The 26993-nt window shown below is 47.3% G+C and overlaps 1 protein-coding gene across 3 annotated transcripts; it reads right to left on the bottom strand.

Moving 5' to 3' along the window:
• VPS37B (VPS37B subunit of ESCRT-I) lies at nucleotides 1–26924 on the bottom strand. Of its 3 annotated transcripts, XM_072802290.1 has the most exons (5): nucleotides 26740–26905; nucleotides 21692–21797; nucleotides 4298–4469; nucleotides 2818–2900; nucleotides 1–1988 (listed from the first exon to the last, which is right to left on the bottom strand). In XM_072802290.1, exons 2-5 carry the CDS (start codon nucleotides 21767–21769, stop codon nucleotides 1491–1493), a joined length of 831 nt encoding a protein of 276 aa, XP_072658391.1. In that variant the 5' UTR covers nucleotides 21770–21797; nucleotides 26740–26905; the 3' UTR covers nucleotides 1–1490. The 3 variants fall into 3 exon arrangements, with proteins under 3 accessions (XP_072658391.1, XP_072658390.1, XP_072658392.1); XM_072802289.1 differs by lacking the exon at nucleotides 21692–21797 and having other exon boundaries at nucleotides 26740–26924; XM_072802291.1 differs by lacking the exons at nucleotides 21692–21797; nucleotides 26740–26905 and adding an exon at nucleotides 20847–21395.
• Between the last annotated feature and the right edge of the window lie 69 nt (nucleotides 26925–26993).

Raw genomic sequence — 26993 nt, 5'->3', positions numbered from 1 at the left:
TTGTTGTTTCTCTATTTATTAAAAAGGGTCCTACAGCTTTACAACCCCGGCTCTGGCCTGGCCCTGCAGAGCCACGCAGCCAGCCTGGCAGCCCCTTCCCCACGTGTCTGGCTGCGCCCTGGGGCAGCACCCACCAGGAGGGCAGGCAGCAGAGGGATCAGGGAGGGGCGGGCGCACCTGCTGGGCAGGGCAGCAGCTAGCCCCCTGCAGCCAAACGAGCCCGGGCCCGGGAGGCAGCATCGCTCCCGGCCTGCTGGGGCCGACCCTGGTGGAGCTCTGCCTGAATTCTGGCACCTGGGCAGGTGAGACCCCAGAGGGCCAGGAAGAGCGGTGTTGGCACCCTCTGCTGATCCTGCTGCTGGCCGCCTCCAAGCTGAGATGCTGCTGGAGTCCTGCTGTCCCACTTCTGCCCCGAGGCCCCGTCAGGGGAAGAGAGAATTGGCTACGAGGACGGCGGGGACGCCAGGCTGCTTCCGCTTGGCAACTTCACGAAAGCAGACAAGCCCCGCCCTGGGAACATAAAGCTGCTCACGAGAGCTACCCCTCCACCCACCCAGCCTGGGGGCCTGCAGGAGAGCCGGGGCCGCACCCTCACTGGCACCAGGGGAAACTAAGGCACAGCACAGGCCCCCACAGGTGTGACCACACACTGCTTGTAAAAAAGGAAATTGCATTCACTTCTGTACTTCAATCTGCTCCAAATACTATGTGCATTTTTATAAAGTTTCCCTGAATGATCCTGTGTCCAAAAAGTTCTTTGCCAATATAAAATAGGAACATTACAGACGTAGTAAAAATATTGGAGTAGTTCTTTGTAGAAAGGCTCAGGGGCTGGTCCAGGCAAGAGAGAGTGGGGGAAGGAGCTGGGGACATCCTCTGCTGTGCAAAGTCCAGCTCAGACCCATCTCTGCCCCCTGGCTGCGTCTTGCCCGGCCTCTGGACCTGGCGGTGGGCCCAGTGCAAACTCCACAGGGGCTTTGAAGCATCCAGGTGCGGGGGGGGAGGGGTGACGGGCACCCCCTGCCCACAGATTCAGGAAGCACCTTCCAGGCTGGTCCCCTGACCAACCTTGACCAGAGATAGCGGTGGGCTAGGCCACACAACACTGTTTTTTGCTAACAAAGTGGAAACGATGGAGCATGCTCGTTAAACAAAGCTGCAAAGGAAGGACCACACTTCTAAGTGGGATGGGGGGGGGGGGGAGGAGGACACACTCTTCCCCCAAACTTAGGAGTCCATCAACACTACAAGACTTAGGGATCATACTGAACACATACACCAGTGCGACCGTGGAGATGCCAGGCTGAAGCCTCGCACACACAAGCCCCTGGGGCCAAACCTGGGTTCTAGGTCTACTTACCGCTGACCTACAGTTCTAAAATCAAATGGATGTGCTGCCCCAAGGCACCGGCGCCCTGGTCCTCGCAGCCTGTGCGTGCAGAGCCCTGGCCAGCAGGTGCAGCACAGCCTCCCAGGAGGATGGAGGCGGCTCACTGGAGGATGAAGCCTGGCTGGTGTGGAGGCAGCCGGGGCGGGGGTCTCTGGGGAAGAGCGGGTGGGTATGGAGACATGAACTGTGCAGAGAATCCTTGCTGGGGGGGCAGGCCCGTGCGGGGGGGCAGAGGAGGGCACTGTGATCCTGGGTACGGAAGGGTGGGTCCTGAGGCCATGGCGGTGGTAAATGGCGTGGCCAAACGTCCTGCAGGCACCGGGGGCGGTGGTGGGGGGATGCGCCGAGGTAGCACGGAGGGGGGCCCACTGGCCTCTGAGGTAGGGTAGGGCAGGGGGGCTGCAGGGGCTGGCTCGGGCACCCTGGGCAGCAGCGGGGCTGGCGCCGAGGCCTGCGGGAGTCTCTGCCCCTTCAGCACCAGCTCCTGGAGCTTCTCGATTTTCACTCTTCGTGTGTGGGCCAGTTTCCGCTGGCTTTGATAGACATCGATGAAGGAATCCAGAGGAAGCTCTCCATCGAGAAACTTCTCAGCCATGTTCTGAAAGAAGCAGGACAAAGCTGATGACAGGGACAGGTCAGCTCTTAGGGAAGGAAGCTCCCTTCACCACCCAGAGAGCGGCCACACCCAGTTTCCTTCTATCACCCATGCCCCACTTACTCCACGTGCAACACTGCAGACCCTGGCTGACCTCGGAGGAGCTCCCCACCCCCACCAACCCCTGGCAGAGAAAGGGACAGAGATGGTCATGACCACTCGCTGCACCCCATAAGCTGGACAAGGCAGCAGGCCTTAAGGGGGCCTGCCTGAGCGGAAGGGAGTCTCTCGGTAGCCCTGACTGGCCGGGCTTTGAGGCCCAGAGGAAACCACTGTAGCCACTTGCCACCCTCTCACCAAGCCAGCTGGAGTCCATTTCCTTCCTTCCACTGGCTGCACCCTGACAGGCCCTGAGACCGGGTCAGCAGGAGAGCCGTGCTCATGCCCCTACCCAAGCCCGGGATGAATTCAACCACCGGTATACAGTGGCAACACGCCACCCATCTCAATTTGCTACGTCTGCGCAACTTCAGACCTTGACTCATGGCCTTATCTGCTTTGTGAGGCTCAAACCTTGAGTGCTCAGCAGGCCACCTCTTACAGGCTCTGCCCCGCCTGTGGCTTCAGAGCAGACCCTAAGTTGGCTCCCTTGGGGCCGTGCAGACTCTCAGTCCAGTGCACACCCCTTGCTTGAGGACCAGACCCACCAGAGCCACCTGGCCTGGGAGGTGTGGCCCTCGGGCTCTGGAAAACTGGCCTTCTGGTTGCCCAAAGTGGCCCCTACCCTGGTAACTGTGCTCTGGGGCACTGCGCCCATGTCGGCTGTCTTTACCTCAGTGTCTTCCTCAATCTTGGCCCCTTCTGCCTGAAGAAGTGCCAGCAGGGTCTCCAAGGAAGCGCTGCTAGACTGCTTATCTGGAAGAAGCCAAAGGCGTGATGAGAGAAGGGGGCATCTGGGCACACACTCAGAAACCACCGAGAGCTCCAGCCCCTCAGAGCTGACACGCTCCCCCAGACTCCTAGTCACCCTCCTTTCAAAGAAAGGGTGCTTTAACTGGAAAGGTAATGGGAGAGTCACACCTGAGAGCTGGCTTTCCAGGAAGCTGAAAGTCAAGGCCTTAAAATCCAAGAGAGGAAGGCATACACAGGACAAACTCAGGGTGGCACTATGTGTCCCACACCCCACGTTGCCATGGGCTCTACAGAGGGCTGTCACCCAACACAAACCAGCCCACGTAGATTTCCTTCATATTTCTGAGTGATAATTTACATAAATAGATGTAACTTAAGCCAATGACCTAAATCTTTACAAATGTATAAACCCCAACCCCCTCCCCGTATCAGGATACAGAACATGTGCAGAGGCTCCCTAGGCCGGCTCCCAGAGACTCCCCCGATACCCAGTCCTGCCTGGTTCAGGACATCACATGAGCACATCACAGAGGGTGTGCTCTTTGCTGGCTCCTTTCACTCCATACTGTGTCTCTGAGATGCCTTCGTTTCTTTTCAATGTCCATTGTATAGAGACCAGAACTTACTAACCCATCTTTATGTACACAGACATTTCGATGGTTTCCAAATCCAGCTGTTACAAACAAAGCTACTGTTAACATTCTGGGGCCTGTCCGTGGGCAGACGCAAGCACGCCCGGAGTGGACCAGCTGAATCACAGAGTGAGCACAAGTGTTGTTCAGGTAGGTTTTGCTCAACAACTTTTCCCAAGGTGATTTTTACCAATTTACATTACAATTTCCACCCTCCCTCCAAGGGAAGAACTCTGGCTGGGCTGCCTGGCCGAGTGCTCTTACTGCAGTGATGCAGAGGCAGAGAGGGAGACCCCCCACCCCCACCGGGTATCAGACCTCCCCAACAGCACTGAGGGACAGAGCTTTTAACCTTTTCTTCACCACAGCTCCCTTGAAAGCCACCCAGAGCACTCAGGACTCCATGCTCATTTCCTCCAGCTCTTCGTAATGACAAAGTGTGATGTTAAGATGAAATGTCCCCGTGAGGAATATTTCTCAGGACTAACCCCAAGGCCTTAACTACATAGGAGAAGATTTAAATATCATGATTCAGAAAATTACCTTTTCCTAGGCTGTTTAGAGAAGAGGAAATTTTGTTTAAAAAGTGGCCAAGTTTCTTTGCTAAATAGCTAAAATGATCCTGTATGTAAAATTTTTCTTTGTGGCATTACTTCGTGTCTCAATCTGCAATTTTTCCATCACAAAGCTTCTTTCCTGATAGCCTAACAGCTTGAAAATGTGCCTTTCCTCAACTCTATTATTGAAGGATCACCCAGAAAAAGTTACCTAACTTGGTCTTCTTTATCTGATAGGCTTCGAAGAGAACCTGGAGTTCCTGGTATTTTTGGGTCAAACGTGCTTTCAGGGCATCCAGTTGGGGCTGGTACAGAAGGTTTCCTTCTGCCAGGCTCCGGTTGCTGGCGAGCGTCATTTCCTTGTTAAGCTGAACGTTCTGCGTCTGCAAGGAGCAAGGATGATGAGAACCAACAAGTGTTAGATTGCAGACCATCCCCCCCACCCCCCAGGTCCCTGTGCCCTGCCCTGGGAGCCGCCCCATCGCCACATCTGCTGGCCACATCTGCTTCTGTTTGGGCTGGTCCCAAGCTGGGACCACCTGCGGGCCACTCTCAGCCAGACTCCAGCCCCTCTGGGTTTCTAGGTTGGACACAGCTCCCTGTTCTTAAAAAGCAAAGCCACTTCCTTTCCAACAATCTGCAGACAGGCTTTGTCTTGTGACCTGTCAAGTCTCTGCTTCGATAGCTGCGCTGTGGCTGGGTATCCCCTACTGCTGCCATTGTGCTGGCAGGAATCAACAGCTGTAAAGATTTAGGGCTAGATTTGTTCAAAACCAGTTTCTGCTGCTCCACAGGAAGTTAAAGAATCACTTTTAACAGCAGAGGACCAGTTGGCAGGGTGTCAATTCTGGCTCAATCATAAGGCTTAGAGATCAAACACAAAAGCCTGACACCCCCTGGGAATGAATTCCGTTTACAGTGACCTTGCTCGCTCTCTCACGCCCACCTCCTGCTCCTCTGTGGCTGAGGGGGAAGGAGGGACTCCTCCAAGCTCCAGACCCAAACTGGGGCCCAGGGGCTTATCTGCCCCCCAGGGGTTGTTTGGGAGAGAAGCCCTGGGGCCCAGACCACAAGGGTGAGGGGGGAAATGGAAGGTCTGAAGACAAGGTAAGGAATTCCTAATGAAACTCAGCAAAGCTATGTTTAAAGAAAATCCCAAAACCCAAATACATGAGACACCATCCCTACTGGCTAGTGACAGTCCTCCACTATCACGGCCTGCCCACAGCAACCTCATTGTCTGGACCTGAAGTTTCCACAGCGCACAGTCCTGTCCTGTTAGTCTTTCCCTTGATATTTGCTGCCACCCCACCTAGGCTATTTTTGCCATGACTTCCTTCCTCTTGAGAGTCTGGGTGCAGATTTCCCACTGCACTGCCTCTGCTCTGGCCACACCCACCCAGGACGCCAGCCCAGCTCCCAGCACAGCTTGCATCCACTCCATGCACACACCCACTGCACCCATGTACATGCACCCACTGCATACGTGCACCACTCACATGCATGCCTTCGTGAAGTCAGAGAACAAAGCAGCAGCCCTGGCACCCAGGCTGGGGGCTCCCTACAGCAGACACATGGTCTGTGTCTTTGGCATCTAGGAGCTCAGCCCAGGACCCCAAAGATTCAACTCTCCTTAAAATGGAATTTAAATTAAGGATTTAAATTAAGATAGAAGAATGAGCCTCTAGCTCAACACTACAAAATTAGTGCAGCAGAAATACTCTCTCTTGCTGCTTTTAGCCGGCAGGGAGAATCTAGGGCCCTCATTCAAGCAGGGTTCCTGGCAGTGCAGAGTTCCAGAAGGGCCCCCCTCACCCCTCTTTTCCCCCACCACAGCAGCTCCCCCGCCCTGTGCATTGTATCCTGAGCTCCTGCACAAGAGTCTTTCCTTCCATTGTTTGTTCTTTCAAATGGCTTAACAAACAAACATAAACCTTTGGCCACTTGGGAACACAGCTCAGCAATTTCTTTTAAAACTAAACATGCAGGGACGCCTGGGTGGCTCAGTGGTTGAGCATCTGCCTTTGGCTCAGGGTGTGATCCCAGGATCCGGATCAGGATCAAGTCCCACATCAGGCACCATGCAGGGAGCCTGCTTCTCCCTCTCCCTGTGTCTCTGCTTCTCTGGGTCTATCATGAAGAAATAAATAAAATCTTTAAAAAATATAAAAATAAACATGCAACTACCATGCGATCCAGAAATGTCCTCCTGGGTGTAGAGGCAGAGAAAAATCAAGGCCATTCCTCCTCAAGTTTAGCGTTAGCGCAAGTACAGCCATCTTAGGCCCTTGTGAATAAGAGCTGAACTTTATGGGAAAAACTGCAGAATGTCCTCAATGTCCTCGGCAGGTAATCCCATATCAGAAAGACAACAGAGCCCACACCCATGGTAGAAAGTCCCATGTTAGAATAAGAACAGAGCCCAAGCCAAGGGCAGGAAGCCCCTATTAGAATAAGAACAGAGCTCAATGCCCTAGAAAGCCCCATATCAAAATGTAAACAGAACTTGAGAAATTCCTCCATCCCTTCTGAAAATCCCCTAGACCAGCCCATAAAAACCCAGCTGTAACCCACTTCGGGGTCCAAGTCCCTGCCCCGCTGTGTCGGGTACACTTGGACCCAAGCTCGAGCTTGCAAATAAACCCTCGTGCGCTTGCATCGGTGTCGGCTCCTTGGTGGTTTCTCGGATTCGCAATCTTGGGCACAACACTGGGCATTCACCCTGGGGAAATGCAAAACCCTGTCCATGAATGTTCAATGTGGCTTTATTTGTAACAGCCAAAAACCTGAAGCCACGCAGCTCAGTGGCGGACAGCTGGACCAAGTGCACCGCATCCACGCCAGGCAACACCTCTCAGTCTTAAAAAAAGAACAAAGTCTGACACCCATGGCAACTTGAGTGAGACTCCAGGGAATTATGCAGAGTGAAAAAAGCCAGGCCAAAGGGTCACACTCGAGGATTCAGGGTATACAACACTACTGAAATGACAGAGCCCCGGAAACGGAGACAAGTGAGTGGTTGGGGGGGGAAGGGACATCGGGACGGGGTGCCCCGCTCTCCCCTATTCTGACCTGGGTCACTATCCTGGCTGGGAGGGTTCCCAAGGGGTTCCCATGGGGTGGGGAGTGGGTGAGGGACACACAAGATCTCTGTTATTTCTTACAGCCACTGCGAATCTACAACTTCAACATTTAAAGTTTAATTATAAGTCAACAAACTGCTGATGAGTTTCTTTATACCCTCCACCCCCCACCAGTCTCATCTGCAGGCTGAGAAGGGGAAGGTGCTCAAGGCCAGTCAGGCCCCACCTCCCTGCACCCCAGCCTTCTGGTTCAAGCTTAAGTCTTTGTTCAATAAACATTTACTGGGCAACTATTATTTGCCAGGCCCTGAGTTAGGCCCAGAGCACTAAGAGGAAGAGAAGCACTCCTATGGGCACATAAGCTCAGTCGTCATAAATGGAACAGACCTTAGCATATCGTGATCGCTGGGACATCAAGTGACCTGGTCCCCACCTGCCCACCGGGGAATGTCTGAAAGCACCCCTAGTCCTTCCCTCCCCTGCCTCTGGAGCACAGGTTCCTTCCTGCGGTGGAGCCCCAGCATCTGTGTCTTCCCTGCTCATGGTCCCCCCCAACCGGAATACAAACACAGGTAGGATCTTGGTGTGCCAAGTACCTAGTGCCTGTCAGCCACTTGGTAAGGATCTGCTGACTGAACCAGAGATCCTTCCCCACCTGCCAAAAGCCAGTCACTTGAGGCCAGGTCCAGCAAATAAGATGGATCACATAATGTGTGTAGGGGGAGGGGGATAGCTGTGTACGTCAAGCAATAAATGCCCCAAATCTCTTACATAGACAGGCTCCCTTGAAAAAAGTCCTTTGAGACCAAGACTCCTGGTTGCAGAGGGGGGGAAGCGGGTCTCACATTGGATCTAAGACTAATTCCAAAAGCAAGATCTCCATAGGGACCCCTCGAAAGGTGCTGGCATCCTGAAGTGCATAATTGCAGTGTACTGCTAGAGGACGGCCTGTCCTTCAGCTGTGCGGCTCCACTGCGGCCAGATCTTAGAATCACCTGAAGGGGAAGGGGTGCTGGTTTGTACCCACTACTCGGACCAACCCTGGGTCAGCCAGATTCTCCAGGAGGGGGCCCAGGCACCACCACTCCAGTCTCAGCGTAAAACACATCTACAAAAGAAATCTTATTCTTGTAGGGTCTAAATCAGGTCACAGAAACTCCTAGAAGAGAGCAGCACAAAGCATCACAGGCTAGAAGGGTGGTCTGTTTGCACAGGATGCATAAAGGCTGGCTTAAGCCACCAGCCAGCAAAAGAGCCAAATACAACTACAACAGACCTCCATCAAAAGCAGTCTGCAATTTTTTATATCCTTTGGGTATTCAGATGTTTTTCCGTAAGTGAATATTGCTAAATTCTAAGTGGTCACCCAGAGCACACCCGCAGCACTCTCTGGGGGACCACGGCCAGGACAGTGTACAGAGCTGGGGAGCAGCTCCTCAGGCTTCTGATAAAGCAATCCCAACACTCCCATGAGCCTCAGAACTTACCTGGGATGCTGCATTAAGTGCAGAAAAAGACTCTTTCCTCCATAATATTCCTTTCCATTGCTCCAATTAGAAATGGGGAGGAAAGAGTCAGTCTTGTTCTATGATTTGCAAAGCAAAGGAGAGCTGGCCAGAACAGGCCTTGGGGCCCTCTGCGTGGGGATGGCGCACTGGGCAAGGTCCAAGTGGAAGCCACTCTGGGTGACACGTGCCCGGCTCTCCACCTCCCTTAAGACCAACTCCCGCCTTGGTGTCTATGACTGAATCCATGCCATGACTCTGAAAATGCCTGCAGGGGCCACCATGGTTTAGAAGCCAGTCAAGGGCCAACAGATACATGAAATTGAAAACCCTGTTGCCAACTTGATGGTTCTCATGATCCTTTTGCTCAGCCACAGAGAAATCCTTTCAAGGGACACCTGGGTGGTTCAGTAGCTGAGCATCTGCCTTTGCCTGAGGTCATGATCCCAGGGTCCTAGGATCAAGTCCTGCACTGGGCTCCCTGCAGGGATCCTGCTTCTCACCCTGCCTATGCCTCGGCCTCTCTCTCTGTGTCTCTCAGGAATAAATAAATAAATAAATAAATCTTTAGAAAGAAAAAAAAGAAAGAAATCCTTTTAGGAAATAGCCTTGCTGTGGTAAGGAAACATTTTTAAATACGCACTCCACTTCAGTTTCTTTTTCTGCTCATAATAAAAAAAAAAAAATGAGACGCAGGACTATAGCACATAGAGCGGGACCCCATTTCTACAGTTCTTTCTGCTTACCTCTGAATAATATATCTTCTTTCTTCTTGTACACTTGTAGTGCTTGATCCACTACAAGCATGTATAAGTTTACAGAAAGAGTATTATTTTTTAATTTAATACAACCTGTTAGTATTAGAACCAGAGAGCAGAGGCTCTAGAAAAACAAGTCGCTTCAAAAAAGGGTGACACGGGTGAAGGGGATTAGGAGGTACAAACTTCCAGTTATAAAGTAAGTCATGGAGATGAAGAGTACAGCACAGCGAACATATATGTCATATATGTCAATAATATTGTAACAACGTGGGAAGGTGACAGATGGACTACACTTATCATGGTAGCCACTAAATCATCTACACAATTGTCAAATCACTACGCAGTCCACCTGAAACTAATAGGACACTACTGGTCAACTATGTTTTAATAAAAAATATAAAGGACCGTTGACCACAAACACGGAGAAGAAAACAAAGTATTTTTTACATGCTTGTCCAGGCAGAAATGTGAAGACCCCTTATCTCTTACGATGCTTACATTAATACACGAAGTTCTCATAGCATGCACATGCTACCTCAAATGCATGCCAGGATTTCTTAATTTGGGCCAGGAAGTATGGTAGATATAAACTACCCTCTGGGGATGCTTGGGTGGCTCAGCTAAGGGTCTGCCTCAGGCCCAGGGCGTGATCCCAGTCCGGGGATCGAGTCCCACATTGGGCTCCTTGCAAGGAGCCTATTTCTCCCTCTGTCTATGTCTCTGCCTCTCTCTCTGCTCTGGGTCTCTCATGAATAAATAAATAAAATTTTTAAAAATTAAAAAAATAAACTCCCCTCTGGTTGACACATGCAATGGTCACAAACGAGAGGCACAGGGATGGGAGACTGCCTGTACTCTGCCAGCCAGTGCAGGGTCAGAGGTTTGAGCTTGTAGTGGAGATTTTCCAAACCAGACACTTCTACAGTGTACAGTGCTCTGGAAGTGAATGTGAGAAGAGAATCTTAAGATTACGACAGTGATTGCTCTGAAGCAAGACTCTCTATCACCGCAGAGACAGATGACACAGAACACACACGGAGACACATTATACATGAGGGGGGCTTCACATAACACCTTCCCCCGCGGCTGACATTCAGCCTTCTCCACTGGGAAGGCAGGTCAGAATGGTACGATCAGACAGCCTTGAAGCCACTACAATCTACACATCTGTTTTAAAAAACACTCACAAGGGCAGCCCAGGTGGCTCAGCGGTTTAGCACCGCCTCCAGCCTGGGGCCTGATCCTGGAGACCTGGGATCGAGTCCTGCATCAGGCTCCCTGCATGGAGCCTGCTTCTCCCTTGGCCTGTGTCTCTGCCTCTCTCTCTCTCTGTTTCTCGTGAATAAATAAATAAAATCTTTAAAAAAAAAAAAAAAACACTCACAAACTTCAGTACCTCGAGTTTAGTTCCTAACAGCCAGCAGATGCTCCAACACAGCATTTGGTTGGTTGGTTGGTTGGTTGGTTGGTTCATTCATTCATTCATTCATTCATGAAATACTAATAAAGCACTTTTGTTGCTAAATTCTGGGGAGACAATAACCAAAAGAATGTCCTCACAACCCTGAATGTAGGCAGGCCCTGTGAGCATCATGCTGCCCAACTCCAGGGGGCCTCAGGCCCTTCACATTGCAGTCCTGAACACAGACTGCATTTGCTCTTCAAATAAATGGCTCAAGAGAGAAAAAGATCAACAACAACAAAAATCCAAATAGATATGAACTTAAAGACTTAAGTTACTGGTGATGTGAAAACTTCACTTCTGTCAGCACCCTACATGTTTCAACAGTATTTGCTAAAATTTATTGAGCACTTACTGCATGCCTGGCATTGTGTCACTTTCTCTTCATGCACTTAATCCTCTCGGTGAAGGGGAGACAGATTTTGCCCCCATTTTACCCAGAAAGAAATACAATCTCAGGGAGGTTTAAGAGATCAGCAGAGTCTCAAATGCCAGTAAGTAACTGCAGAGCCGTGAGGTTAAGTGTCAGGATATTCTGTCTCCAAAATGCATTTCCAAACCATACATCTGCCATGCGGATTATGCCCTGCATGACGCCACAGCATCTGCCATCCACTGCGTAGAACCGATCTACTCTCATTTCTCTATTTTCAGGTTCCAGGACTCATCTAAATTTCCATTTATATCTTTTACTTACATTTTTATTGAGGATATATATATATATATATATATATATACTTTTTTTTTTTTAATTTATGATAGTCACACACACAGAGAGAGAGAGAGAGAGAGAGAGACACAGGCAGAGGGAGAAGCAGGCTCCATGCACCAGGAGCCCGAGTCTCCAGGATCAGGCCCTGGGCCAAAGGCAGGCGCCAAACCACTGCGCCACCCAGGGATCCCTATTGAGGATATTTTCAAACACAAAGAGAAAAGTAGGGAGAGAAGTATAACGAGTTTATGGACCTTGTCCAGAGTTTGACAATTAGTGACATTTGCCCATTCTGCTTCATTGAGTTACTCCCCAAGTTTTTTCAAGTATTTTTTTTTAAGATTTTATTTATTTATTCATGAGAGACACAGAGGGAGGAGCACAGACACAGGCAGTGGGAGAAGCAGGCTCTATGTGGGGAGCCCGATGCAGGACTTGATCTTGGGACTTTGGGATCACGACCTGAGCCAAAGGTTCAACTGCTGAGCCACCCAGGAGTCCCTCCTCAAGTATTTTAAAGCAAATTTCAGGCATCCTATCATTTCGCCTTCAACTTTAGTATGTATCTTTAATGGGGAAGAGCTTTACAACTATAATGCCATGGTCACACTTACTAAAATTAACAATACCTCTAATTTCAACTTCTGCATGTGTTGGCTTCAATTCCTCCTGTAATGAGCTTCTGCCTCATTTGGTTGACCATCTGAAATCCTTTACATAGGAAAAACAGGATAACTGTTCCTACAACACTACCCACCCAGTGCTGGCACCTCAGACCAACTTTTAGAAGACTGAGTTAAAATCAAGTAACCTCTGATAATGAATAATAAGCTTTGGCGGGGGTGGCATCATTATTAAGTAATGGATTTGGCTTTCTATTTTTTTTTTTTTTTTTTTTTTTTTGGTTTTCAATTAATTGCAGTTAGTCATCTTCCTGATGCTCAAACTACCCACGGCCAGTTGGAGACACTTCAAGCTGACATCCCCAGGGCTGGACAGCTTCCCTGTTCTCTAGGAGAGCAAGGTGTCCCAGAGCCACGTGTAGTACATTTGCTGCCCCGATCTGGACCAGCCCTTCTTGAAGAAATACTTGCTCCTGGGCAGCCCCGGTGGCACAGCAGTTTAGCGCCGCCTGCAGCCAAGGGCATGATCCTGGAGACCCTGGATCAAGTCCCGCATCGGGCTCTCTGCATGGAGCCTGCTTCTCTCTCTGCCTCTCTCTCTCTCTGTCTGTCTCTATGAATAAATAAATAAAATCTTAAAAAAAAAAGAAAGAAATACTCGCTCCTTTTGGTGGAAAATTCGTTTTAATTTTTATATTTTTCCTCTCCAAATAAAATTAAATTGAGAACTATCCATAATGCAAAGATGAGGAATAAAATAAATCTTAGCTTTTGTACTTTCCTACCACTAGAAAACATTAGGTTGCATTAAGACTCTAAATACAGCAAGCTTATGGATCAGGTGACCAAAAGGTTGGCATACATTCAGTCAGGTTAATCTCTCCTTTTATTGTACTACACTTGATCTAGCTCACAGATTAATCTCAGGGTAAATATCACCAAGGTCATATGCAATTTGAGTGTAGGCTTTACTGTTAAAGGTTAGGTTATTAAAAAGCCCAAATTCATCTTCCATTCAGTGAAGACCTTGCCAGTGACAAACTCCTCTCTCTCCAGTCTTCCAAGTAAACTCAGGCTTTCAGTGGAGCCTGTAATCCAAGTCCACAATATCCCCGAGGTGTGCTGCAAACGTGGCTTCATTCAATACAAAAATGAAATAACTTAACGGTTGCAGGGGATCCCTAGGTGGCTCAGCGGTTAAGCGCCTGCCTTCGGCCCAGGGTGTGATTCTGGAGTCCCGGGATCAAATCCCACATCGAGCTCCCTGCTTGGAGCCTGCTTCTCCCTCTGCCTGTGTCTCTGCCTCTGTGTGTGTGTGTGTCTCTCTCATGAATAAATAAAATCTTTAAAAAAAAAAAAACAAAAAACTTAACGGTTGCAGAGTTGGACTGGTTAACATGTTAACAAAATTAAAGATCTGAAAACTCAAAACTACAGTGAAAGAACTGTAGAACATTATGAAACTGTCCTAAAATACAACCACCTCGTGGGTTGTGTGAAACTATCTCCAAGGCTACAGCCTACTCAGGAGAGAAAATTTACCAGCTGCTTATCTAACATTCCACCAAAACAATCCACTCAACAGAGACAGCATATCAGATTAATAAAGACTGTTATTTTTTATTGAAGATGTCAAAATCCTTGTTGAGATTAAACTTACTATCCTCAGAAACTAATAGGCAGGGACACCTGGGTGGCTCAGTGGTTGAGTGTCTGCCTTTAGCTCAGGGCATGATTCTGGGGTCTGGGGATCCAGTCCGGCATTGGGCTCCCTGCGAGGAGCCTGCTTCTCCCTCTGCCTCTCTCTGAGTGTCTTTCATGAATAAATGAATAAAATCTTTAAGAAGAAGGAAAAGGAAAAGGAAAGGAAGAAAAACTAATAGGCAATGGGACGTAGACTAGAATGATCCCTTCCAAACGAAACTGACTTCCATCTTAAAATTAATGTTACTCAGTGCAACTAACCATAGAAATGCAAAAAGCTAGGTTTGAAAATAAATGGACTAGTCCCAGAGAAGAATTAAATGGTCTCAGGGAAACACAATTAGATAGCTTTCTAGAAAAAAAAAAAGAAAAAAAGATAGCTTTCTAGTTCTGGCAGGTTCAACATACCAGGGTGCTTTTGTTTCCCTCAAAGATTTACTTCCTAACATTCACAGGGGTGGGGGGATGATCTCCCTACTTCCTGGACTTATGTAGGTAATGATGTCAATAATAAAGAAATATAATAATAGGTGTGACCAGTTCTGATAACTTGTCACATGCTACAAAATGTTCCTTTCCTAGTATCACAACCTTTTAATTCCTGAGTATTCTGGGCAGAGGGAGGGAAGAACAGAAGGCAGGACAAGAACATCCAAACTGATGAAAATATTAACTGCCTTTGCCCCTAGTCTCCTAAGGGCAAGGGGCTTGTCACCCTTGGTCCTACCGAATCAATCTTGGCAGGTGAGCCAGGGAAGCCATTGTGAGGCCTTCACTCCATGTTATCAGAACCAATTAGCTGCTGGTTAGCTGAGCAGTTTGGTTAAAGCCATAAATCAATAAACACACAAAATTTTAAAAATATACATCTGTCCATTTCTTCATGTAAGGCAAAGGTCTTTTCCTAGAGAAAGGGTCCATTAGCTTGAGTTCCAGAAGTTATTCATCATTCAGACCATATCTGTGGATGTGGAGGGTTTAAAGACTGGACAAGCAAGATGAGTGCAGAATCCTGAAATTCTTCCATTTTCTTGCAGCCTGGTCCACACCTAATTTGCTAGCAAGTTTGTTTCTAGTGCACAGCCCTCTATTTATTAACTCTTTCCAAAGCACTCAGCTCAGTTTTCTCACCTTGTCTTTTCATCCATGGCTCATCAGTTGCCACAGTATTTAATGAAATAAGTTAATTAGTGTAAGAAAACCAGAACAAACAGGTCCTCAACTCTCAATAAGTATCCAACTGCAGAGTGGGAGCAGAAACATCCAGATACCTGATCATGATCATGGGGGGCATCGATCAATCACTATATATGATATATACTGTAACACTCTAGTTAAGTGGAAGGAGGTCAATTAATAACTTCTACCATAAATTTAAATCCAGAATACTCCTTCCTTCCCCAAAAGAAAGAGCCTATGGAAGACAGAATCTCTAAATTCTGCTTTTCTTATTAGCAGTTTCTAGCCAGGACAAACCACCAAAGTATTAATTTGTTTAGTAAGACCTGAAGGGGTTTTTTCCTCTTCTCTATTTCCTTTTAACCTCAATTTACAAGAAATGCATGTATGAGAATCTTCTGGGCTAGTCTTTACACAGGTGCAAATAATAAAATGCCCAGATGAATCTTGGGTTACCTGTATTAAGATTACAGCTTTTGACAATTTTGCTTTTAGGTTTAAAATATATGACACAAACTTTCCAAACACCTGACTCAAGAATTAAGTTTAGTGGATAAAACTTACTCTCACATGACTAAAATTATCATCTTTTATTCAGTATGAGAAAATGCTATTCTAATAGTGGGATTGTTTTCTTTAGTACAAGATAAAGAGATTAGTCAAAGAAGAATCAGTTACCTCAAAATTATTATACTTAAATTTCATAACAAAAAATACCTGCAATTTTACCTGATGTAGGGAATTTGATGTTCTAACTAAAAACACCTACCTAGATACTTAAGACTCAATCATTTTTTAAAAATTGGTATTTTAACAGATTTATGGTCAAAGATATTAATTGCAATATAAGATAGCGAAAAAAAGCATCTAAATATCCAATAATAAGGAAATGGTCACATAAATTAGGATATATTCACATGATAAAGGATCAGGCAGCTATTAAAAACACTGTCATAGGGGCACATTGGTGGCTCGGTAGGTTAAGCGTCTTGACTTCAGCTCAGGTCATGATGCCAGGGTCCTGGGATCACTCTCTCTCTCAAATAAATAAATAAAAATCCTTTTTTGTGTTTTTTTTTAATAAAAATCTTAAAAAAACAAACAAGTAGGGCAGCCCCAGTGGCTCAGTGGTTTGGCGCCGCCTTCGGCCCAGAGCGTGATCCTATCCCATGTCAGGCTCACTGCCTGACTGCCTGGAGCCTGCTTCTCCCTCTGCCTCTGACTGACTCTCTCTCTCTCCACCCTGTCTCCCCCCCCCTCCGCGCCCCCCCCCCCCATGTCTGTGACTCTCTCTCTCTGTCTCATGAATAAATACATTTTTAAAAATCTTTAGCCCCACACTGGGTACTTAACAGAGAAAAAAAGAAAAAAAGAAAAAAAAAGAGAAAATGCCCAGGGTTTAAGTTAAAACACATGAGTGCATGAGCACACACACACAGCAAAAAACTATACAAAATGATCTTGAGTGGGGGGAAAAAACAGGAAAAAAAAAAAAAAAACCACAACAACAGTATTTCTCTCTGGGTGGTGGTATTACATGTGACTATGTGTTTCTTTCTTTCTTTTTTTTTTTTTTGGACTGTGTTTCTTCTTCAAAATGTTCTGTATTTTTAAATTTTTTTATTTCTATAATAAAAACAAATATTTTTAAAGATTTGATCAGTTAGAATCAGAAATTTGAAATACTACTCAAAACAAATAAAATGAAATACCATATACTCCCTGTGTTCTTTAACAGAGTATATGAAAGCAGGCCAGCCATTGAGGACACAGAGCTGGCACCACTGAACATCAAGTAACTACAGTACCATGTGTGAAACAGAAGTACCCACGGGGAGTGGAAGCAGATGGCACATTTATCCCCTAAATAAGCAGTTGCCAAAGCATGCTCCAGGGAAGCAGTCCCAAGAGCTCCATGATCAAGTAAGTTTGGGAAATGCTGCAATGTCTGTCCCTCTGAAGCTGCATCACACACCCTAATAGTTAAGAACCAAACAAAGCAAAGCAAAACAAAAACCTTTTTAGCACTGATTTCCCGAATTTCTTTACCATGGAACTCCTTTTAATATAACCACCACTGACATCCACAGAATTAGGACCCCAAGCACAGCTAAAGGAAATACTATCCTGAACCAAACAGCCCCAGCACCTTATTAAAACTGTCACGGCTTCTATCTACTGGGCACTTCATACTGCCACGGCACCAAGCTCATCACCTTACAAACATCATCACGTTCCAGTAACAACTCGACTAGTAAGGCTGCTGTTATAATGCGCTCATTTACTTTTTTTTTTTAAGATTGTATTTATTTTATTCATGAGAGAGAGAGGGAGAGAAAGGCAGAGACACAGGCAGAGGGAGAAGCAGGCTCCATGCAGGGAGCCCGACGTGGGACTCGATTCCGCGTCTCCAGGATCACACCCTGGGCTGAAGGCGGTGCAAAACCGCTGAGCCACCCGGGCTGCCCAATGCTCTCATTGTAAAGATGAGGGAACTGACAGGAAGGGTAACGGTGCCCAGGGTTTCCTAGCGACCCAAATCCCATCTTTAACCACTATGCTTAAAAACTGACCGTACATTTTTTCTGAGGCTTTTTATAACTTTTGCCTCCTCTTTTCATTTATTTCCGGATGGTGTTACAGGCTCTGTTAGTTTTTCCCGATACCCTTCAAACATCTGCCACTGACAGACAAATCATATGACCAAGTGTGTTCCTATTTGAATTGGGTACAAAACAAGACTCCAAGGACCTGTCGTGAGTCCTTAAGTCAGTGATTTTGGCTGCCTCCAAAGGCCTTTGTTATCAACCATCTTTCAGCCTTCTAACTCATCTCCGTGCTTTCTGGTCTTATCCCCTCAAATCAACCCTCCCACCCCCCTGGGTTATCTGAACCATTCATTTAAGTCCCAAATGTGACCGCAGTACTCCTGTGGCTCCCTCTGCCCTAGAGGATCAAGCCATCTGGTCTCTCCTGCTTCTCTGGCCTCTTCCTCTGCCTCGCCCTGTCCCAGTCCCTCCAGCAAGGCTGGAATATTACTGTTGTGAACACGCCTTTAGGCTCTTCCTCTGTGTCTGTTCCTGCTATCCACCCCCATGCCTAGAAGCCCTTCTCCCTCATTACCTGGTCAACTTTTCCTTTGAATCACAGCTCATGAGTCATCTCCTTCAGGAAACATTCTCTGCAGATCTCCCCCACCCCTGTAAAAGCCTGCTGGGTGTTCCCCTCCCCGCCCCCCCCCCCAGTGTCCCCATCACTACTGTTTCATACATCCGATGTTTGTGAAAACTGACTTTTGTACACCTGCTCAATCCTAAAAGAGGAAAATGAAGTGGCTTAGTGGCTTCTCATCTCCAGGGTGCTTCATAAAGGTTGAGTAATGAATAAACTTGCTCGGCCTCAGCTGTGTTCACACTAAGGAAAGCTGCTGTCTGATGGCAAGCATTAATTAGCACTTACTCTGTCCTTCTGCCAACCTAGGCACTGGGCAATGGATAGGAATAGAACCTTGAGGTGCCACTCATGGTGGCACCACCTTTGGTGATAATGAAAGATCTGACTCGAAAGAAACATCAACTATGACACTGTTGTAATGTAACTAGCTATGCAAATAACTGCTTTTCACATCAATTCTTTGGCAGAATAATGAATATTCCTCATAATTCCAAGAGAAATGCTTAAAAGTTTTCTCTTGACATACTGCAACATAACCTATGACAACAAAGCTACATCTACCTCTACTTTCATTCTTCTCTATGAAAAATTTTACAAAGAACTTTCCTTTGCCTTTTTCCCACTAGGTAAGACAGTTTTCCCTAATAATGATAGAATCTGAAAAACTCACAGAACAGAGGGAGGAAATAAACCAACTCTTGCCTCAGCATGTTCTGAGAGTCAGTGATTACATCCGTGAACAGTGGCTGACACACAGGTCACTGCAGAAAACCCTGCAATGCATACTTGGCATATTCGCCACAGCAACATTCTGCTACAAATAGTGTGATAAAAGCCAAACATAGATCTTCCTTAACTTACAATGGGGTTTCATCCCAATAAATCCATCATAAAAAATACCGTTAAGTCAAAAATGCACTTAATACACCTAATCTAGTGAACACCACAGCTTAGCCTGGCCCACCTTAGGCTCAGAGCACAGACACGAGCCTCCAGTTAGGCAAAATCATCTACCACAGATTTTATTTAATTGTAAATATGCTCTATGCCCAACATGGGGCTTCAACTCACGACCCTGAGAACAAGAGCTGCCCCAACACAAAGCCTATTTTATAATGAAGTGTTGACTATCTCATGTAATTTACTGAGGATGCACGGCCAGTGACAAACAGAACGGCCGTGTGGGTGCAGGTACAATCTGTGACCCTGGTGATCACATGGCTGACGGGGCACTGTGGCCGCTGCCCAGCATCACGGGAGAGGATGGGACCACAGATCACGAGCCCGGGACAAAAAATTAAAAATTCCAAGTACGAAAAAAAGAAATTCCAACTATGCTTCCTACTGAAGGTATATCACTTTCACATCATTGTCAAGTCAAACAGTTGTGAAATTGAACCATCATGAGTCAGGGTCATCTACAAACAACAAAATTGGCTTAGCTCAAGAGCACATCAATTCTGCTTGACGGGGATCCCTGGGTGGCGCAGCGGTTTGGCGCCTGCCTTTGGCCCAGAGCGCAGTCCTGGAGACCCGGGATCGAATCCCACGTCGGGCTCCCGGTGCATGGAGCCTGCTTCTCCATCTGCCTGTGTCTCTGCCTCTCTCTCTCTCTCTCTCTCTCTCTGTGACTATCATAAATAAATTAAAAATTAAAAAATTCTGCTTGACAGATGAGGCTCAAACAGTTCAGTCTACTTCTAGGTTCCTCTTTCCACTGGTCTGAGGCAGTACAAGCACTATGACAGGATGTCAGCTGGTCTGTAAAACACCAGGCTCGTTTCTCGCTGTGTTTCTCCCAGCCCACTAATTACTTCTGGTAGCCTTTCAAACTTTTATATTCTTCCTGAAGGAAGATGACCCCCAAATCTGTATCTCAGCTGACTGTTCCTCTGAGCCTCAGAACCGTATTTCCAACTGCTGCCGGAGGTGCCATGTAACTATCCTCCCTGTCCCCTCACTCTCAGGCTGGCAGGGTCTCAGGGAGCCCACTCTCCCCTCCTGCCACTCTCACTCATTTCCACTTGCATCCAGTTGGCTCCACTCACTCAGCAACACCCACATGCCAGGGACACAAAGATGAACATGACAAAATGGAGCCCCCAGACTAGCCAGAGATACAGGGAAATAAATGTGACTTACAAAATGTATGCCAAGTGCCACACAAGACATATACAAAGAAGCTAAGGGACTGTGTGTCTGTGACTGAGGAGGTAGGGAGCACATGGCAGGCAAAGCTGGTGAGGTTGGAATCCCCTCAACACTGGTTTCCTCCAACACTGGTTTTCTTCTTACCTGAACTTCCACTTCCACCTTGGCCTTTCCTGAACCTTCCTGCACCCATGCAGCCCATACTCTGCTGCCACGTTAACCTTCCTAAAGTGTACTTCTGATCATATTGCTCCTTCTGCTCCAAACAGTCATGGAAACTCACTGCAACCAAATGAACTGCCTTCCACTCACACACTGGTACTCTGCCCTCACTGGCCTCCGTCCCCATCATTTCCCTACTCCCAGGCAGATCTGATCTGATTAAAGTAGATAGATGGTAACTCACCAAAGTCTGTCCTGTGCTTGCTTTCCTGCTCTGGGCCTGTGCTCTTGCTGTCACTTCTTCCTGATTCCCCATGTTTCTCTCTCAAAACCCTACTTAGAGAAATAAATATCTGATTCAAGACAGTGGCTGGGGGTGGAGTGGGGTGTCAGTCTCAGGATGGAGCACAAAGAGGGCTTTTCACTGGATTGACCGTGTTTACTTCCAAAGCTGGGCAGCAGGTGCACAGATGTTCCTTACATTATCCCATACCCTCTCAGGAGTATTATCATATTTGATCATTTTCTTAAACCTTACCCACCTGTCAAGTCCATCTCTTGCACTAGGAATCTAACTACTCTAGACAGAGTGCCCCTCTTCATTTGACCTTCAAGGTCATTTACAATTCATTTGTGGCCCTTCTTCTTAGTCTCTCTTTTTAAAAAACTCTGGTAAAATATACCATAAAATATATCATTTTAACCACTTTCAAAGACCACTTTTAAGTATATCCCCACTGTTGGGTAGCCACCATCCTCCATCCTCAACGTTCATCTTCCCAAACTAAAGCTCCCTACCTCTTATTCTCCCTTGCACTGTTAAGTGCCTGCATATTTGGCTTCTTCCCCAAATTACAACATGGGGATTATGCCCTATTCATGTTTCCATCCTTTTTTTTTTAAAGATTTTATTTATTTATTCATGACAGACACACACAGAGAGAAGCAGAGACACAGGCTCCAAGCAGGGAGCCCAATGTGGGACTCGATCCCGGGACTCCAGGATCATGCCCTGAGCCAAAAAGGCAGACGCTCAACCACTGAGCCATCCTGGCATCCCATCAGGTTTCCATCCTTAAAATGCCTCACATGTAGTGAGTGCTCCACAGCTATTGAACCAAAGTGGAATCTTCTTGAAATGGCAGCAAGGATATGAAGCCTTTTCATTTTTGCAGTAACAGCTAATAACAATTCCCTGAAAAAAAAAAAAAAAAAAATTCCCTGAGTGCTCACTGCACTAGGTGCTATACTAAGCATCTTATACACTTACCTCATTTAATCTACCCAACCAACCCAATGAAGTAGGTTACTGTTGTCATCCCCTTCATTTTCAATGAGGAAGCTCCACTTGGAAAGACAATACTTGCCAAAGGTCGCATGGCAGTATCAAAAGTCAGTTCTATGCTATACCACACCCACTGCACTTCTAATCTATGCAAAAGTAGAGAGCAATTACATAAGTGACCAGGTTTCACCAGAGCCAGCCAAACAATTCTGAAAATCTCGCAAGAAAGGGGGAAGCCCCCTCTGTGCCAAGTACTGCCTTCACCTGCTATTACATTGGGCCTCATAAAACCTGCATGGTTACTACCCTCACTTTACAGTGGAGGAACCAAAACACAGACAGTTTAGCTGAAATAAGGTCACACAACTCTCAGCTATGCCCTTTCCACAAAATCTTTGGTTTTTTTTAAGCTTTACACCCAACATGTGGTTTGAACTCACGACCCGGAGATCAAGAGTTGCATGCTCTACCAACTGAGCCAGCCAGGCACCCCTTTCCACAAAACCTTTTTTTTTTTTTTTTAAGATTTTATTTGAGAGAGAGTGTGCGCACACACACAAGGCGGTGGGGGGGGGGGGCGGTTCAGAGGGGAAGCAGACTTCCCTCGGAGCAGGGAACCTGACTCCGGCTTGATCCCAGGACCCCGAGATCATTGATCTGAGCAGAAGGCAGATGATTAACCAACTGAGCCAAGCAGGCGCCCCTCCACAAACCTTAACGCCTCCTTTAAAAAAAATTAATTTCAGAAAATATTCTGTCACAGTAATTTTTTACTCGAGTTATTATAATAAGTCCATAGAAGAGAAGATTCAAACATAAAAGTTGAAGCCTTTGTATACACAATGACTGCACAACGTGAACAGAAACAAACTCCAGTAGCAGACACTCCAAGAGTTTAAATCTTAACTTCCAAAAACCAGTCCCACCAGCGCTCAGCGCTGTGTTGAGGAAACAGTCCCTGGGTTTAAAGCAAGGTCAGTACATTTCAATGAGCCATTATGATTCATGCAGTAGCTTTGCAGCCCCACACAAATCACACCAGAACACGCCTTAGGGAAACAGCTTCTTCCAGACCAGACTCTGCACAAAACAATCTGTTTTTTCAGACCCTCAGCGTTTTTGCATGTGGGCGATTTCATTTGCCAAAGAAACACGGACCCTGAATCTGAATCCTCAGTTAGGTGGAATTATTAGTTAACACTAACCAAACCACATCCCCTCAGAAAGCACACTGGGAGACATGACCCAAGAGGTGGGGTTTAGCTGCCTTATCCCCTAAGCGACAGTTCCTTTTAAGGGAGTGTCCCATAAATCCAATGGGGTTAATGTGGACAGAGAGAAGGGCACATTCCATTGCCATGTAAAAATAACTTTAAATAAAAATAAAATGTGTGCATATCAAACATCAGCCCACAGGAAAGGAAAGAGCAAAGATCACTAGGGATGGTACATTTAGGGAACTGCATAATGGACAGGAGGAACAGGAAAAAATAAACACATAGGCACTGAAAATGGGACCATCTATAGCCCCTACACAATTTTAATGTCTTGAGCTGCGCTAAGGCTCACACACCGCAATTAAAACAATGTAAGTGAAGTATAGTGCACAGCTATATTCAAACCTAACAGTGAATCCTTCAAAACCTAGCCACGCTTTCCAGTCGCCACAAAATATCCCCTCAGGCTTAAAGAAGTCTTACTCTACAATTTAAAACACTTCCTTCTGCCAATTAAAGGGGAAAGAAAAAAAAAAAAAAAAGCCTTTGGTTCAGTTTAAGAGATTCAATGCCCGAAAAGGCCTGTTTCATTTATGGTATCATCTTAAACCTTCCAAGATACATAATCATTTTGACCATAGAAAAGTAAAATGTTTCTTAAGCTAATGGCAAATAAAAATTTACCTAACATTCTTGAAATAAGACCCCATTAACTTGTTGGGACGATGTGCTATTAGTGGCTGTCAATAACCCTTCTAAAAAAGAACGAACCAGATGATTATTAATAACTGCAATTACTGGGGATCCCTGGGTGGCTCAGCGGTTTGGCGCCTGCCTTTGGCCCAGGGCATGGTCCTGGGGTCGAGTCCCACATTGGGCTCCCTGTGTGGAGCCTGCTTCTCTCTCTGCCCATGTCTCTGCCCCTCCCCCCCTTTATCTGTGTATCTCATGAATAAATAAAATCTTTAAAAAAAAAAACTGCATTTACTCTTTATTGAGCACTAACTACATGCAGTGCTAACATGCACTATCTCACATAATCCATGAAATATTATATTAGCCTTCTCCAACAGATGCTCAGAGAAGTGGATTAACTGGCATGGGAAATAGCCAAGTCCAACCTGGAGTAGATGATTCCAAAGTCTCTAAGTTCCCTTTTTTCAATAGAGGAAAGTTCACAGAGTATTTTTTTTCCTGTGTCTCATAACCACCCCGAAATAAATCAACGCATAATGTTAAGAGCTCAAAGTACCATGGCCAAAATTTTAGTTATTCATGTTATTCTTGTTCCTACAGAAACATGCCACATGTGAAAAGGGGAACAGGATTTGCTAAGTGACTGTAGCTAGGTGAGCTGCTTGGCTAAAGTATTTTGGTTTTCTTGATCGTTTCCTTGTTTTAAAAGTGCTACACCCTGAAGAACAAACTGCTGTTGACTAAGTTAACTTGAATTACGTGGTCAAATCAAATGCAGTGGGTCAGTCCTCAGTCTTTATATAGGATATTCTGGTAGGAAGGTCATTTTTTTTTAATATTTTATTTATTTATTCATGATAGACAGAGAGAGAGAGAGAGGCAGAGACACAGGCAGAGGGAGAAGCAGGCTCCATGCCGGGAGTCCCACATGGGACTTGATCCCGGGAGTCCAGGATTGCGCCCTGGGCCAAAGGCAGGCGCTAAACCACTGAGCCACCCAGGGATCCCCAGGAAGGTCACCTTTACTAAAAAAGGCAATCAAAAAAGTTCTGCTAGGTTAACTGCATTTCCCTTTATGTAATAATCTTCCATATCTTGGGCAGAGGAAACAAGTGATGCTCTCCCTAACAGCCTTGGAATCGGGAGAATTACTCGACTCTTTCCACTCCACTAAAAGGCGGCTTATCTCTATTAAGGTAGAATATAATCAATATAACTACACCAATATAAATATAGTATTCTGTTCTTAGTGAAACAGAATAGTCACAGAGCAAAATAACCTGGTATTACACACTAGAAAAATATACCTGTCATTTTATTATTAAACTAGAATGATGCCTGCTGACATACAACAAAAGGTCTCCCTGCAACTGAAAAGCAGAGAAACGAAGCAAAGATTTTATTTCTTTAGAGACGTGAAACTCCTTCAGTCAAGAAAGATAGATTTTGTCACTTATTATTCTCTAAAATGGCAAGTGCCACACGGAGACCATAAATGAGGGAAACTGCATCTCGGAGCAACGTTCTATGTGCCAAGTTACAAAGCTCGTGAATACAAGGGGTGTATTAATGGAGAGACTGATACCATCTTACTACAGTGGCCTCTCTGTAGCTCAGGACAATAATCTGTTGAGGGTTTTCCAGTGATTTTGAATGTGCAACCTCCATACAAGCCCCCTTTTAAGGAAGCTGGCTCAGTGCTGAACAATCCCTCTTCGGAAAGAAAGCCAAAAGCCCCCACTCTGGCTTCAGGGTGAGAGGCTCAGCCCTGTAGGCGTGGGAAGGCTCAGACTTGGAGACAAAGAAGTAGGAGTGGTAAATGGGCTAGGGAGAGCTGGGATCAGCTTGGGTCCACCTGCCTGGAGGAGACGCAGACCTGTAGGATGGGACATTCAGGGAAAGAGTCCAAAAAGCCTGGGAAAAGGAGAGACGTAAACAGTGCAAATCCAAGCGTGAAGTCGGTTACCCAGGAGAGCAAATCATGCCACAAGAGATGCAGTAAGATAACCAGAAACAGGGTGGCCATATGCCTTCCAGAGGCTGGGCAGGACCTTGACTAGGGTTGGGGGGTGCTGTCAGGTCCCTAACCCCTTTTATCTTCTCAAAAAAAAACAGCTCCAGGAACTTCCTCTGGCCCCAACAGGGTAGGACATTGTGGGGCAAAGCCACCACACTAGATTCCCACGTTCCCTTCTTTCACAGAAGGGGGCAACTTTATGGAGAAAAGGATTCCTGCTCCCACCCACAAAACCAAGGAGAAAAACCCCCTAGGATGGCTCTGCCAGAGCCACATCCAAACGGCTCCATGGGGCCCCTCCAACTCTCTCTGGAACGTTCAGACACACAGACCCCTCGAACCTGCGGCCTCGTGCCTCCCAACCCGAGACCCTGCTCAATCCTAAATCCAGCTCAGAACTATCGGCCCCACGCGGCTTCAGAGCCTCGGGCCCACAAGCCCGTCCTGGAAAGGGCAATCCTAAGACTCCTATCCAGCGAGTCCCCTTGGCCCCTGAAAAGCTACTCGCAGACCCCATGACCGCCTCGGTACGCCTGTGCCTCTCAATCCTCCTCTCAAGCCCCCATCCTCTGTCCAGACCTAGCCCTCGGCCCCCTCCTTCCGGTCACTCCTTGTCCTCCTCCAAGCCAGTCTCGTCCCCCCAGACTCAGCCACGGCCCCCTGGGTCCCCAAGTACCCGTTCCCGGCTTCATTCCCGGCCCCGGAGCCTCAAAGCCTCGCTTCGAACGCGCTCAGCCCCCGAGCCCCGTCTCAGGGAGCCCCAGCTCCGTCCCCTCGGCTGAGCCCTCAGCCCAACTCGAGGCACGGCGGCCGCCCCACCTCGGGCCACCTCCAGCCCGCCGCCGGCCCCGGCCCGCACGCCCCTCCTCGAGGCCCCGCCGCCGCCGCCGCCGCCGCCGCCGCGCGCCCCCGCCCGGCTCACCTCCTCCATCTTCTGCACCATCTCCGCCAGCTGCCCCTCGTCCTCCAGCAGCTCGTTCAGCTGCATCAGCGACAGCCCGGCAAACCGGGCTTCGCTCCCGGCGCCCGCCATCCCCGCGTCTCCACCGCAGCCGCCGCCGCCGCAGCCGCCCCGGCCGCCAGGCTCCGCCAACCGGAAGCACCGCCCTCAAGGCCCGCCCCCGGTGGGGGGGCACGTGACGCCAGCTCTGGGGCATGACGTCATCGCCGCGCGGG

The sequence above is a fragment of the Canis lupus genome, chromosome 27, assembly GCF_048164855.1.
Source record: "Canis lupus baileyi chromosome 27, mCanLup2.hap1, whole genome shotgun sequence".
Classification (NCBI taxonomy): domain Eukaryota; kingdom Metazoa; phylum Chordata; class Mammalia; order Carnivora; family Canidae; genus Canis; species Canis lupus.
The sequence above is the reverse complement of the archived record's forward strand: the minus strand, read 5'-3'. Positions and strand labels throughout refer to the sequence as shown.